Source organism: Pongo pygmaeus, chromosome 15 (genome assembly GCF_028885625.2).
Source record: "Pongo pygmaeus isolate AG05252 chromosome 15, NHGRI_mPonPyg2-v2.0_pri, whole genome shotgun sequence".
NCBI lineage: Eukaryota > Metazoa > Chordata > Mammalia > Primates > Hominidae > Pongo > Pongo pygmaeus.
In genome coordinates, this window is record NC_072388.2 from 49,579,555 (window position 1) to 49,593,034 (window position 13,480).

The window sequence follows — 13,480 nt, forward strand, 5'->3', positions numbered from 1 at the left end:
TGTGGATAGTGCTCTGTGAGCTTCTGACCCAAATAACCAAAGGTCCCAGTGGAAGAGAAAGGGACACTGGCTTCTTGCCCATCTGGCTGTCCCCATGTGGGAGCATCATGCTTGATGCTGAAGTGCCCATGTGAGGCACATCTAAGCCTCGTGCTTTGGCAGCCTGACATCTGCCCTCATTTATTGTTGCTACAAGAGCAAGTGACAGCACTTCTTCTCACAGAGTGACCAAAGGAATATCTGAGGACTGGGGATTTGGTGTTCTTTTGCAAAACTGGGGCTGGGAACTGAAGACTTTTCCTCTATTTTATAGAGCGGGTTCTGAATGATGCTGAAACCTCAGGGCTGCCTCCCCCAGCACATAGCTCTCACTGGCTTGGAAGAAAATGTACTTGCAAGTATAATCCTGTGATACTGTCTCCAGGACATCAATTTCATTGTGACTTGGGTCACTTTAAAACCTCTTAGCGTAGGCCCTTATTCTGCACAAGAGTGACACCTATCCTAAGTTACTAGCTCCTGGAGGTTGGCTGCCCCATCTTTCATACCATGTAATCTCTAGAGTTTGCCCTGGCCCCTGCATATTTTGCAATGAGGGTAGTACCTTTTTCAGCAAGAGATACTCTGTAGTTCTCCAAGAAGATGACTTTCAACTTGCTTCCAACCATGGGGTCATTGTTCACCACATCTGCCACTGAAGTGATCAGCTTTATGATCATTTTGGCCATGTGATATCCTGGGGCAGCCTTGGGGAAGAAGGTCAAACGCATTGACAGAAGGCAGCCATGATGAAGTAGAAGAATGGCAAGAGATTAGAGCCCTCAAGTCCCCATTGAATAGATTCAACTTACTTTACCACCAATGATAACTGTCCTTGGCACGAATAACTTCTTAGGGTCTTTCTTAATGCCTGAAAAAGATGGAGACATGGATGAAATGGAAGACAGCTGACGGTCAGGGCAGTGAGACCTATGCTGAGGCTGCTGCTTCCACCTGCAAGGGGGCTTGTTGGCTACAGGGCTGACTCACGGTTGTACATCGTGATCACATGCAGACAGTTCAAGAGCTGTCGCTTGTACTCGTGTATCCTCTTCACCTGGACATCAAACATGGAGGATGGGTTGATCTTCACTTTGTACTTGGTCTCCAGGAACTGAGAAAACTTCAGCTTATTCTCCTGTTGAGACAGTGCATGGTGCCAGAGCTCTTTTGGCTTTGAAGCATTGGGTGGCCCAGTTTTTCTTTTTTTTGAGACGGAGTCTCACTCTTTTGCCCAGGCTGGAGTGCAGTGGTTATGATCTCAGATCACTGCAGCCTCCACCTCCCATGTTCAAGTGATTATCCTATCGGGGATTACAGGTATACGCCACTACTGCCTGGCTAATTTTTGTATTTTTAGTAGAGACGGGGTTTCACCATGTTGGCCAGAGTGGTCTTGAATGCCTGACCTCAGGTGATTCACCCTCCTTGGCTGCCCAAGTGCTAGGATTACAGGGATGAGCCACCGCGCCTGGCTGGGTGGTCTGTTTTTAAAAACTACAGGATAGGCCGGGCGTGGTGGCTCATGGCTGTAATCTCAGCATTTTGAGAGGCCGAGGCGGGTGGATCACTTGAGGTCAGGAGTTCGAGACCAGCCTAGCCAACATAGTGTAACCCTGTCTCTACTAAAAATACAAAAATTAGCCGGGCGTGGTGGCGGGCGCCTGTCATCCCAGCTGCTTGGGAGGCTGAGGTAGGATAATCGCTTGAACCCGGGAGGTGGAGGTTGCAGTGAGCCGAGATTGTGCCACTGCACTCCAGCCTGGGCAACAGAACGAGACTCTGTCTCAAAAAATAAACAAACAAAAACTACAGGATAAACTTTCACAGTGAGTGCCCAGGAGGGGACCCACACCTGGAAGGCTCACCTGCTTCACCTTGGCGAGTTCCCGGAGGAAGACATCATCACCCAGGAAGCTGTGGAGCTTGGTCAGCTGGCTCAGGTCTTTCACATAGTCTTCTCCAATTTTCTTTAAATTCAAAGGAAAAGGTGACTTCAATTTGGGGATGGTAATCAAGTCCAAATGGGCAGTTTCTGTTAGTATTTCTCTCTGTCACCTACCACAGTATAGTTCACATATCACACAGAACATGGGATAGTTTGACTCAAAGAAGAGGCTATAAAGTCTACGTGGGAAGAACACTTTTGCTAGTATCTTAAATGTAGTTTCAGCAGTTTTTAAAAATTATTTTTATTTTTTTATTTATTTTTATTTATTTATTCATTTTTTTTGAGATGGAGTCTCGCTCTGTCGCCCAGGCTGGAGTACAGTGGCATGATATCGGCTCACTGCAAGCTCCACCTTCCAGGTTCATGCCATTCTGCTGCCTCAGCCTCCCGAGTAGCTGGGACTACAGGTGCCTGCCACCACACCTGGCTAATTTTTTTTTGTATTTTTAGTAGAGACGGGGTTTCACCATGTTAGCCAGAATGGTCTTGATCTCCTGACCTCGTGATCTGCCCTCCTCGGCCTCCCAAAGTGCTGGGATTACAGGCGTGAGCCATCACATCCAGTCTAAAAATTATTTTTATTTTTATTTAATTTTTTTGGAGACAGGATCTCACCCTGTCACCCAGGCTGGAGAGCAGTGTCGTGATCATAGCTCACTGCAGCCTTGACCTCCTGGGCTCAAGCAATCCTCTTGCCTCAGCCTCTGAGTAGCTAGGACTACAGGTGCATGCCACAACATCTGGCTAATTTTTTTATTTTTGTAGAGATGGGTGGTGGTGGTGGGGGTGGGTCTCATGTTGCCCAGGCTAGTTTCAAACTCCTGGCCTCAAGTGAGTCTCCTGCCTAGGCCTCCCAAAGCACTGGATTACATGCATGAGCCATCACACCCAGCCAGCTTCACTGGTATTAAAGTGTTAAAAACAGGAAATCTACTTATAAGAGTGACCAGGAACCCAGGTTCTGTTAGTTACTTATATGGGCTTTGTTATCCTCTTTTACTAGAGAAAACCATCTTCTATGTGAGTGTCCTATGAATACTGTTAGCTGCAACTAGCTACATAATTTGCAGGACCTTTTGTTCAAAAATTAAGAATTTCAAGATGACGGCTGTGTGTGATGGCTCATGCCTGTATTCCCAGCACTTTGGGAGGCCAAGGGGGAGCAGATCACCAGAGGTCAGGAGTTCAAGATCAGCCTGGCCAACATGGTAAAACCACGTCTCTACTAAAAATACAAAAATTAGCTGGGCATGGTGATGTGTGCCTGTAATCCCAGCTACTCGGGAGGCTGAGGCAGGAGAATCGCTTGAACCCGGGAGGTGGAGGTTGCAGTCAGCAGAGATTGCACCACTGTACTCCAGCCTGGGCAATAGAGTGAAACTCTGTCTCAATAATAATAACAATAATAATAATAATAATAATAAATAATTTCAAGATGACTACAGCAGAGAATTAAACCCAGCATGGAGCCCTGTGTGACTGCACAAGCCACATGCTGAGGAAGCCAGCCCAGCTGCAGACTGGATTTACAAGTTACAAGTATAGTCATATGCCTCTTGCATTCGAGTCAGGCCTCCTTTCCTCTCAGCACTACCCAGTTACCTCTGCTATGAGCTCTGCAAGTCCTGGGTTGCAGAGTAGGAGCCAGCGCCTTGGAGTGATCCCATTGGTTTTATTCTGAAACTTGTCAGGTTCTAGTTCACTGAAGTCCTTGAATCTGGAGACGGAGGAGACACATCACTGAATTTGGCTGAAACGGCAAAGGGTCCTGCACACTGGACAAAGTTTGAAGTTATATTCAAGAAGCCAAGTGCAGGCTTAGAAAGGTTAAATAAAGGTGGAGGGACAGGCTGACAGTAGCTGTGGCTGTCATTTAAATAGAAATTCATTTGCAACTCAAAAGAATTACCAGAAAAATTTCAAATCCAGTCACCTCCATCTGACTTCTTCACACTGACATATATACCACATTTTCAGTAGAATAGTTTTTTGGTATTTTGTTTGTTTGTTTGTTTGTTTTGGCTCCTATGTCTAGAATTAAGATGGCTCTAAGAGGAAAGCATTTTTTTCTTTCCTTTTCTTTTTTTTTTTTTTTTTAGAGAAGAGTTTTTTGTATAGAAGAAAATACTTTTAAATCTTTGAACAAGGCCTTTCCTCATCCCTAAGTGCAACCCTGCATTTAGTAGCATCATTCCATTCATGGATCAGTGTCAGACCCACTGCCAGAGTAATGGAGGCTCACACTTTAGTCTTCACGATGTCTGAGTGGATTTTAGCCACGCCATTCACAGCATGGGAACCGACAATGCAGAGATGGGCCATGTTGATCCTTTTGCTTCCTTCCTCTTCTATCAGAGACATCCTTCTCAGACGGTCCACATCTTTAGGAAACAAGGCCACAATTCTCTAGCCAAAGGAAGAGAAAGCCCTTGCTGGTCACTCAGGTTTAAAGCAACATTGGGATAACGCTGTTCATGTCTTAAGCAAAATCTTCGGTCTACTCAATATAAACTTCACTTCCACGGGGAGAGGTTGAGTTAGCTCTACGGAGGTGCCATCCCTCCATTTCAGCACTTTCAAAAAGCTGCCTTTGCTGGAGCCCCACTCGGACTTGAGTACTTTTGCTGTATCAATGATTGAAAGATGTTTGGTAAGAGGGAACACTGTAGCCATCTGTAACACCTTAAGACCTTACGCTCATGAACAGAAAAAATCTCTCAAAATGACTTACATCTAAATGCTTCTGATTTATCTCATAAATGATTTCCAAATGTCGAGGGAGCAGCTTCTCCACCAGGTCCACGGGCCAGCGCTCCAGGGCTTCCGGGAGCACTGTGTGGTTGGTGTAGGCGAAGGTCTTCTGGGTGAGCTCCCACGCCTGGGGGAAAGGAAGGAGTCAGCTGCTTGCCCTGAAGGTGGGCACCCACTGCACAGGCCAAATCCTTCTTCAACACTGCTCTGCCTGCAACAGTGTGCATAGTCAGAGCACTCAATTCTACTAAGTTCCTGAATAGTCCAGATAATAGAAACATGTTCTGGGTGTGAGGGGGAAGCCATTTGTAAAGCTACTGATGAAACTTAAGACAGCATTCTGATCAATCTATCTACTATCCTTACGTGTCTTTCATTTATTAAATACACAAAGATTGAGGGATAAAAACATAAATAGTGCTCTCAGCAAGTACAAAGTATGTAAAATGCTGACTTCTAAAGCTATGGGGACACTCAATTAGCTGTCTTCTGAGGTTAGATAATTTAATTTTTAATATTTTTCAACACAAAAATGGTAAACACAATACAAGCCTTAATACAGCTATTGATTTGTGTCCCATTAGGAATGTACTCATTTATTTTATAGTCTTACTCCCTGTAAAACTCTAAGGATGGAAAATGTCAGCGTCAGGGAAAATATACCTTTAACTGTTGAAAGTTAGCAACAATAACTTACTTTGAAAAACTAAAAAGGGAGTTTTGGCAGTCTTTCAACTGCAGCCATTCTGGTTAATTAAAGGAAAAAGAAGCCAAACTATCCAGACCTTGGACCAGGGCAGTTTTTCAATATCCACAAAAATCCTCATCAGCTCAGGGATGGCGAGTGCAGGGTGAGTGTCATTCAGCTGGATGGCCACCTGGGTGGGGAAAGACATCAACATGAAGGCAACGGATGGCTCAGGGTCTGGCTTCTTTGTCCTAACACATCTGGAGAAAGCACTGGATGATATGCCCACCTTCTATGAAAGGCTTGATGCACACTATTCCTGCTCAACGTTTTTAGCACTGAGAGAGGGGAATTAATCTGATAGGAAATCCCAGTCAATCCCTCAGTGGACCCCAACTGCATCCACAGACTAAATACTTGCCTGATCTGGAAAGGCATCAAACACAGTTCCCGCACCACGGGTGGAGCCAAACTTGGAGGCTTTGAAACGGCGGATGATATCTTGCAAGGTTGCAGCCACTACAAAGTATTCCTGCTTCAGTCTTAGCTCCTTCCCTTCAAAAAACTTCAAGCCAGAGAGATAGAATAAAAATGGTTCATACTGTAGGTGTGACCAACATGTGACTGGTGTCTCCTGCACTGGGAATTTTAAGACTAAGGCCCATTGGACATCTGCTGAGGGGTGGTGGTTTGAATGCCAAACTGTGAGCCTTTGCTCTTTCCTGAGACCCCATGAAAATGGCAGTAAAAGGATCCTCTAAAGGCATACAGATAAAAGATAAAGAGGTTGGGATAAAGACAATAGCAACAACCTTTTAGAGGCTGAAAACCAGATGCATGAGTGGTAAGTGATTCAGAAGATCCAAGACAGCCAAATCCTGACCTGGCAGTGGGGAAAAGCCAAAAAGCAACTCAGTGTGTACACTGGAGCTCCCCAAGGCTCAGGAATTGGTAGTACCGAGTACTCGGAAGTAGGGAAGAAGATGAAGGAAAAGGTTAATGACAGCCTGAGGACACTTGGCCACCAACCTTATCCCCAGTTCCTGCAGCTGAGCACAACCAGCACATGATCACCCTCCTGCCTGCAGTCACATTCCTAGCAGGCAACATATCAGGAAGCACTGGCAGCCATGGACCGTGTGGAGAACCACGACTGGCTGAGAATGCCCTACATGACTGCGAGACAGGATTGCAGCCAGGCTATGGTGTGCAGGGTGGAGGCCTTAGAGGCCATGATGGCGGCCAGCTTCCAAGTTCCTCCCACATAGATTTGCTGTCGGTCAACTCAACCGTGTAAATGTCACCAAGAAATGGTCCTAACCCTGAGCCATCACACTTTGATTTTTATAGATCATGGAGCTGCCCTGTCTTTACCTGGTCGTAGAATTAAAAGCTGTAACTTCTATTAAAAATGTGAGCCTTGACTAATATCCAGAATCTACAAGGAACTCAAACAAATCAGCAAGAAAAAAAAATCCCATGAAAAAGTGGCAAAGGATATGAATAGACAATTCTCAAAAGAAGATATACAAACAGCCAACCAAACATATGAAAAAATGCTCAATATCACTAATTATCAGGGAGATGCAAATTAAAATCACAATGAGATACCACCTTACTCCTGCAAGAACGGCCATAATTAAAAAGTCAAAAAACAATAGGTGTTGGCATGGATGTGGTGAAAAGGGAACACTTTTTACACTGCTGGTGGGAATATAAATTAGTACAGCTACTATGTTAAACAGTATGGAGATTCCTTAAAGAACTAAAAGTAGAACTACCATTTGATCCAGCAATCCCACTACTGGATATCTAGCCAAAGGAAAAGAAGTCATTATATGAAAAAGACACATGTACACACACACGTTTATAGCAGCACAATTCACAATTACAAAGATGTGGAATCAGTCTAGGCGCCCATCAACCAACAACAATATGTGGTATATATATACCATGGAATACTACTCAGCCATAAAAAGGAACAAAATAATGTCTTTTGCAGCAACTTGGATGAAGCTGGAAGCTATTATTCTAAGTGAAGTAACTCAGGAATGGAAAACCGAATATCGTATGTTCTCACTTGCAAGTGGCAGCTAAGCTACGAGGATGCAAAGGCATGAGAATGATGTAACGGACTTTGGGGACTTGAGGGATGAAAGACAATTTATTGGGTGTACACTGCTCAGGTGACAGGTGCGTAAAGTCTCAGAAATTACCACTAAAGAACTTATCCATGTAACCAAAACTACCTGTACCCCTAAAACTATTAAAATTAAAATTTTAAAAATGATGAGCACCCCACCCCCCAAATGTAAGCCTTGGACCAGAGTCCTATTAAAACTAATGAATATGAGCATAGAGGTCTGCATACAGAATATCTGGGGCTCTGAACTCCCTAATACTTAAAAGTATAATCACTGACCTATGCCAGGGCTATGGCCAAGTTGAGGAGAAGAATGAATTTGTTATTGTAATTACAGTATAAAAGGATTTATCAGCTTACTCTTAAAAACAAACAAACAAAAACATGATCCTGAGAACTCCCTTTTACCCAAGAAATCTAGTCAACTTTTTACCCCATGCTAACTTAGTATATATTGTCAGTTACTGCAGACGATTATTTCCCAGTAAAATTAGTTTTGGTCCTTACTGAAGACAGGAGGATGAATTTCAAGCCCCTGCAGACTGGGTTTAAGTTGGCAGTATGGTCCCAGACTTGGAAGAACTCTTACTTTGATTCTGACATAGAATAACTTTTTGCTTTGGGTTAGAGATTTCTCTGAAATGTACTGAAGCCACCAGGTTTTCCACAAAGGAATAATAACATATACCATTAGGTTCCTAAAAATGCTCCAGAAAAATCCACATAATCATCTTCCCTTCTGAGAAATTATGATTTAACACCAGGTGGACATCTGGTATTAAGGACTATTTATGTCCTAGTCCCCCCAAGATCCTTGTCTTCTGCCATCTTTGTAAAGCAGAGTGCTAATTTTATTGCTTCTGAGACCACTTTAAAAAAATCATTACAGCTTCATGAAAATGATTTTACCCATAGAGAAGTTTAGAGTTACATATATTTAAAACAACTAAGAATCAATAGCAGTGATTTGAGATCCAGTTCCAAGTGGTGTGTGTGTATGTGTGTGTGTGTGTGTATGTGTGTGTTTTGAGACAGAGTCTCACTCCATCACCTAGGCTGGAATGCAGTGGTGCAATCTCGGCTCACTGCAATCTGTCTCCCAGGCTCAAGCGATTTTCCTGCCTCAGCCTCTCCAGTAGCTGGGATTACAGGCGCCTACCACCACACCTGGCTAATTTTTTGTATTTTTAGTAGGGACGGGGTTTCGTCACGTTGGCCAGGCTGGTCTTGAACTTCTGGCCTCAAATGATTTGCCCACCTCACCCTCCCAAAGTGCTGGGATTACAGGCATGAGCCATTGCACCTGGCCCCAAGTGTTTTTTTTTTAACTAAGCTATATTTACAATAAAATTAGAATAATCGACTATAAGAAAAAGATACAAGTCAGTGGCAGAAGAAACAGATGTTTGTTCATGGGTCTGCCCCAGGGTCTCTGACTCCATCTAGCATCAGGGCAGAGGACCAGAAAGAGCCTAGTCAGTGAGAGAAGAGGTGAGGCAGAAAATATTCAGTGACTTCTGACTTTGCAGATAAAATTTCTATCTGGAAAGGAAGTAGTGCTTCACCAGTGATTTACTTCATCTCTTATATCCAGTTTTGTTTCAAAATACATCTCTAGAACTTCCCAATTAGTGATGGGGTCACTAATCAAGGGCAAAATACCAATTCTGATTTCATGAACTATACAGATTTGTTTTCCTTACTTGGTTGGGAGGGGAAATCTAGACAATTCAGAGAGAAATATGGAGCTTGTTCTGCACATGGAAAAACATCAATATTAAATGTGTTTTATAGGTTACTGAACAGGCTCTTGTGAAGTAAGCTGCTTCTGTTGCCACTAAGAAAGCAACCTTGATCACTCACATTGTCATTGGGGTAGAGGACCCGGGAGATGTTCTCGGCCAGGTTTCGGTCCAGCACAGCCTGAATGTAGTCTCCAACATTAACTAGGGGAAAGTTAGAGAAACAATAAATAGAGAAAGCAGCCATTGTTGTTGGAAACCTCTTGATCTCACTGGCTCTGTGCTGTGTGTCATGTGGGATTCCCAAAATTCCTAAAAATCCCAAAGGATTTCAACACACCGTCATGCTGGACTTCACATGAGAATTGCTTTAAAAACGCCCTCCCTACTTCCTCCATACAATGCCTGCTTAGTCACTGAAGTTCAGATCAGAAACTCAGGCTTTTTTGTTTGTTTGTTTCAAGCTCAATTTGGTTCTAACTACCAATCAAAAAGATTAAGCACACGCATAAAGAAACCAAGGCCTGTGCTGTACTCACAGTCTCTGAGGTTAAAGTCATTCGGTGCCCGAGCAGACCAGAGGCGCATGGTGTTGACAGTGTTATTCATGTAGCCGGGCACCGGGGTGTCATATGGCAGAGCCAGGACCACCTGCGGGATTAAACAGAAGCAGCTGCTCATTGTTTCCCAAGTGTGATGACATAGGTTGAACAAGGGGCTGGGAGACTGCAGTGGAATTCTATTCCTGGCTCCATCACCAACTTAAGTTGTGTGAGGCCTAAATGGAGAAGAGGGTCTCAGAGCTGCAGAGGGTATTAGAGGAACATGCGGTTCCTCCCCCACCTGGTACAATCTAGTGACTGAAACCATCCACACGGATGGTCATTTACAATATTTCTACATTGACTCTCCATGTGCCCTTGCCCTGATATAAATGCAGTGGAACGGAATGATATGGTATTGGTATTCAAAAAAGTTTATCTTTTTTTTTTTTTTTGAGACAGAGTCTCGCTCTGTCTCCCAGGCTGGAGTGCAGTGGTGCAATCTCGGCTCACTGCAAGTTCACACCATTCTCCTGCCTCAGCCTCCCGAGTAGCCGGGACTACAGGTGCCTGCCACCATGCCCGGCTAATTTTTTTGTATTTTTTAGTAGAGACGAGGTTTCACCGTGTTAGCCAGGATGGTTTCGATCTCCTGACCTCGTGATCCATCCACCTTGGCCTCCCAAAGTGCTGGGATTACAGGCGTGAGCCACCGCACCCAGCCAAAAAAGTTTATCTTTCATGTTTCAGATCAAGCCATTGCTCTAATAATAATAAAATATGATATGCAAACAAAGTGACAATGTGAATCTGTACCCACCAAAAAATAGCACTTAGAATATGTTTTGCATAGGTTTTTCAGTGATCTGATTTCAAGTATGATGAAAATAAATGGAATAGGAAATTTATGAAGCTATAACATCTCATATAATATTTAAAATGTTATGCTAGATTTTTAAAGTTGCATAAGGAGTTATTTTAGTGATTCCTATAGTGATCTGCCAAATCAGCTGATAATTAGCTGAGTTGAGTCTAAGAGGTAAGCTTTGGAAAATCTAGCTTGATCTTTGTGACAGTCACTGAAATAGAGAAGAGGAAGATTAACTATGTTTCACAGTGCATCGAAAATTCAAGTGAGAAATCATTCATTTTTATTCCTGGCCTCCTCAGAGTCAAGCTCGAAGGAAAGAGAATGACAGATAATTGAACTGGAGGATGCTGGATCTCATTTAGTGCAACCCACTTATTTTGGACATGAGGGAGCTGAAGTTGAGAGAGAAGTGACTTGCCCAAGGTCACAGTCATGCCAGGATTGAAACGTAAACACGCATCTCTTTAATTTGGTCTGCTGAATTGTGAAGAATGAAGCATTATAGCCCATATCAATCACATATATTCAGTCATACTTTCATGATCACCGTGACCTCAAAGTAATAAATTACCCTCATTTAAATATCTTTCATTAAGAGATAAAAGTCTCTGGATTTTTAAAGCAAGTTGCAATCAATGAGGGAAAGTCATTTGCAGGCTGGGATTGAGTCTCGGTTCAAACAAGAGTTTGACCCTTCTGACCCTTGAAGCATAATTAAGGCAGCCCAGGAAGTGCACAGCTTAGATCTTCTTTCAGAGAACCTCAAAGAGAACTTGCTCTCTCAGAACTCACACCAAGGCTGTGCTCTCTGGGATGCTCCATGTGGCTGGGACACTAGGGCCGGGACTTCTCTAATGGGCAATCTTTAGTCTCAGGCTCCATCAGCCTGGCCACTTGCTCAGAGTGGCACTGCGGTCTGAGGCTCTTCCTGAGAATGCTGCTTCTTTCCCCTTCACTTTTCACAGGTGGCACACCTGTGTCACAGTCTGAAGCCTTCCCACCTCATCCTGCTCCCTTTTCCCTTTATCTTTCATAGGCATCCCCCCAAGTATGTCACTTGCACTTCTCATTCTCTCTGGTGTCTGTTTCCTAGAGGACCTAAACTGACACATGACTGTGTCATTTGACTTTATTGGAAGCCATCCCATGCATGCACAGAGCACATCTGGCCTCATGCTCTGACAACACTGGGTACCAGTTTGGGGTTAATTCATGTGATGATTTCAATCTATGAAGCTAAGTTGCATGGCTTGGGCCAGCTCACTTATATTACCTCTGCCCCCTAACCTTGCCTCTGTGGGCCCAGAAACACACACTCTCTCTAATTGAATTTCTGGATACATTATGAAAGTATCTAGAGGTGCTTTGTAAATACAAGTTAGCTCAGCAGTGGGACCCACAGTGTAAATAAAATGCTTCCAGGATTGATTGTGTAAACTGCATACTTTTATTTTTATTTTATTTTATTTTATTTTATTTTTTTTGAGACGGAGTCTCACTCTGTTGCCCAGGCTGGAGTGCAGCGACATGATCTCGGCTCACTGCAACCTCCACCTCCTGGGTTCAAGCGATTCTCCTGCCTCAGCCTCCCAAGTAGCTGGGACTACAGGCATGGGCCACCACTCCGGGCTGATTTTTATATTTTTAGTAGAGATAGGGATTCACCATGTTGGCCAGGCTGGTCTTGAACTCCTGACCTCAGGTGATCTGCCCGCTTCGGCTTCCCAAAGTGCTGGGATTACAGTTGTGAGCCACTGCACCCAGCCAGGAATGACATTTAAAATTATTCAATTTTGCTATCAACACCTTAATATAAAACCAAAGAGGTAAGCATGCTGGTTACTATAGAACTGACAACTTTCTGGCAAAAAAAAAAAAAAAAAAGAACTGACAATTTTCTGACAAAGCTGGTTGCAAAATGACCCTTATAAAAGTCACTCCTCTCTTGGCCTCAGCTCCCTTGTCTCCAAAATGAGTGGGCTGTGCTAAGAGAAGTAACAGATTTATTTACAAAAATATATTCTATTATTCAATACACGACATGCCCTGTATTCAATATCACCACTATATGCTACATAGTCAATGTATTAGCTACTGTACTAAATACTATACAAAATGATGGCTATACGAGCACTCTGAATACCTGAGTGTCAATCCACTTGGTCCCGGTGTTGGTGTGTTCTACTTTTCCATAGAAGTGCACAGGCAGCATGAATTCTGGGCGGGACTTCTCCCAAGGGTTTCCATATCTGAGCCAATCATCTGCTTCTTCTACCTGCAAAAGGACACAGTATTGCTTAGAATTTATTTGTCAGGAAATGTGAACCTAGCACTTCAATTACATTAAATTTAAAACATCTTTAACTGAAACAACTTACTAATACTGAGTACTGTTTTGTAACTGTTTTACAGCCTACATCAACAATAATAATACTCGCTAATACAGCTCTAAATATTTTATATGTATTACTGCATTTAATCCTCACATTATATCAACCATATAGGAGGGAACTATGATTCCTCTTTTAAAGATGAGGAATTGTAACTGCTCAAGGTCAAATAGTAAACGGTAGACATAAGATCTCAAGGTCAAACAGTAAACGATAGAGATAAGATCTGCCCTTAGGTCTCTGTGTTCCAGAGCCTCTGTCTTAACATCTGTGAGTCCAATTGTCCAGCTTCAGCTAAAGACAGAGGCCTTACAGGGATGTTTATCATTGGATACCTGGACCTATTGAGTCCTACACAATGGG

General features: G+C 43.3%; 1 protein-coding gene across 2 annotated transcripts in view; it reads right to left on the reverse strand.

The window, feature by feature from the left end:
- PYGL (glycogen phosphorylase L) overlaps window positions 1–13,480 on the reverse strand; it is a 47,867-nt gene that overhangs the window by 8,162 nt on the left and 26,225 nt on the right. For both annotated transcript variants that reach the window (XM_063651220.1, XM_054447660.2), the window contains 12 exons: window positions 12,871–13,002; window positions 9,854–9,965; window positions 9,436–9,518; window positions 5,851–5,994; window positions 5,527–5,619; window positions 4,722–4,868; window positions 4,233–4,396; window positions 3,593–3,707; window positions 1,908–2,009; window positions 1,030–1,177; window positions 852–910; window positions 605–746 (listed from right to left, as the gene is read on the reverse strand). In XM_063651220.1, coding sequence (XP_063507290.1) covers window positions 605–746; window positions 852–910; window positions 1,030–1,177; window positions 1,908–2,009; window positions 3,593–3,707; window positions 4,233–4,396; window positions 4,722–4,868; window positions 5,527–5,619; window positions 5,851–5,994; window positions 9,436–9,518; window positions 9,854–9,965; window positions 12,871–13,002 — 1,441 coding nt within the window. The remainder of the gene's footprint in view (window positions 1–604; window positions 747–851; window positions 911–1,029; window positions 1,178–1,907; window positions 2,010–3,592; window positions 3,708–4,232; window positions 4,397–4,721; window positions 4,869–5,526; window positions 5,620–5,850; window positions 5,995–9,435; window positions 9,519–9,853; window positions 9,966–12,870; window positions 13,003–13,480) is intronic.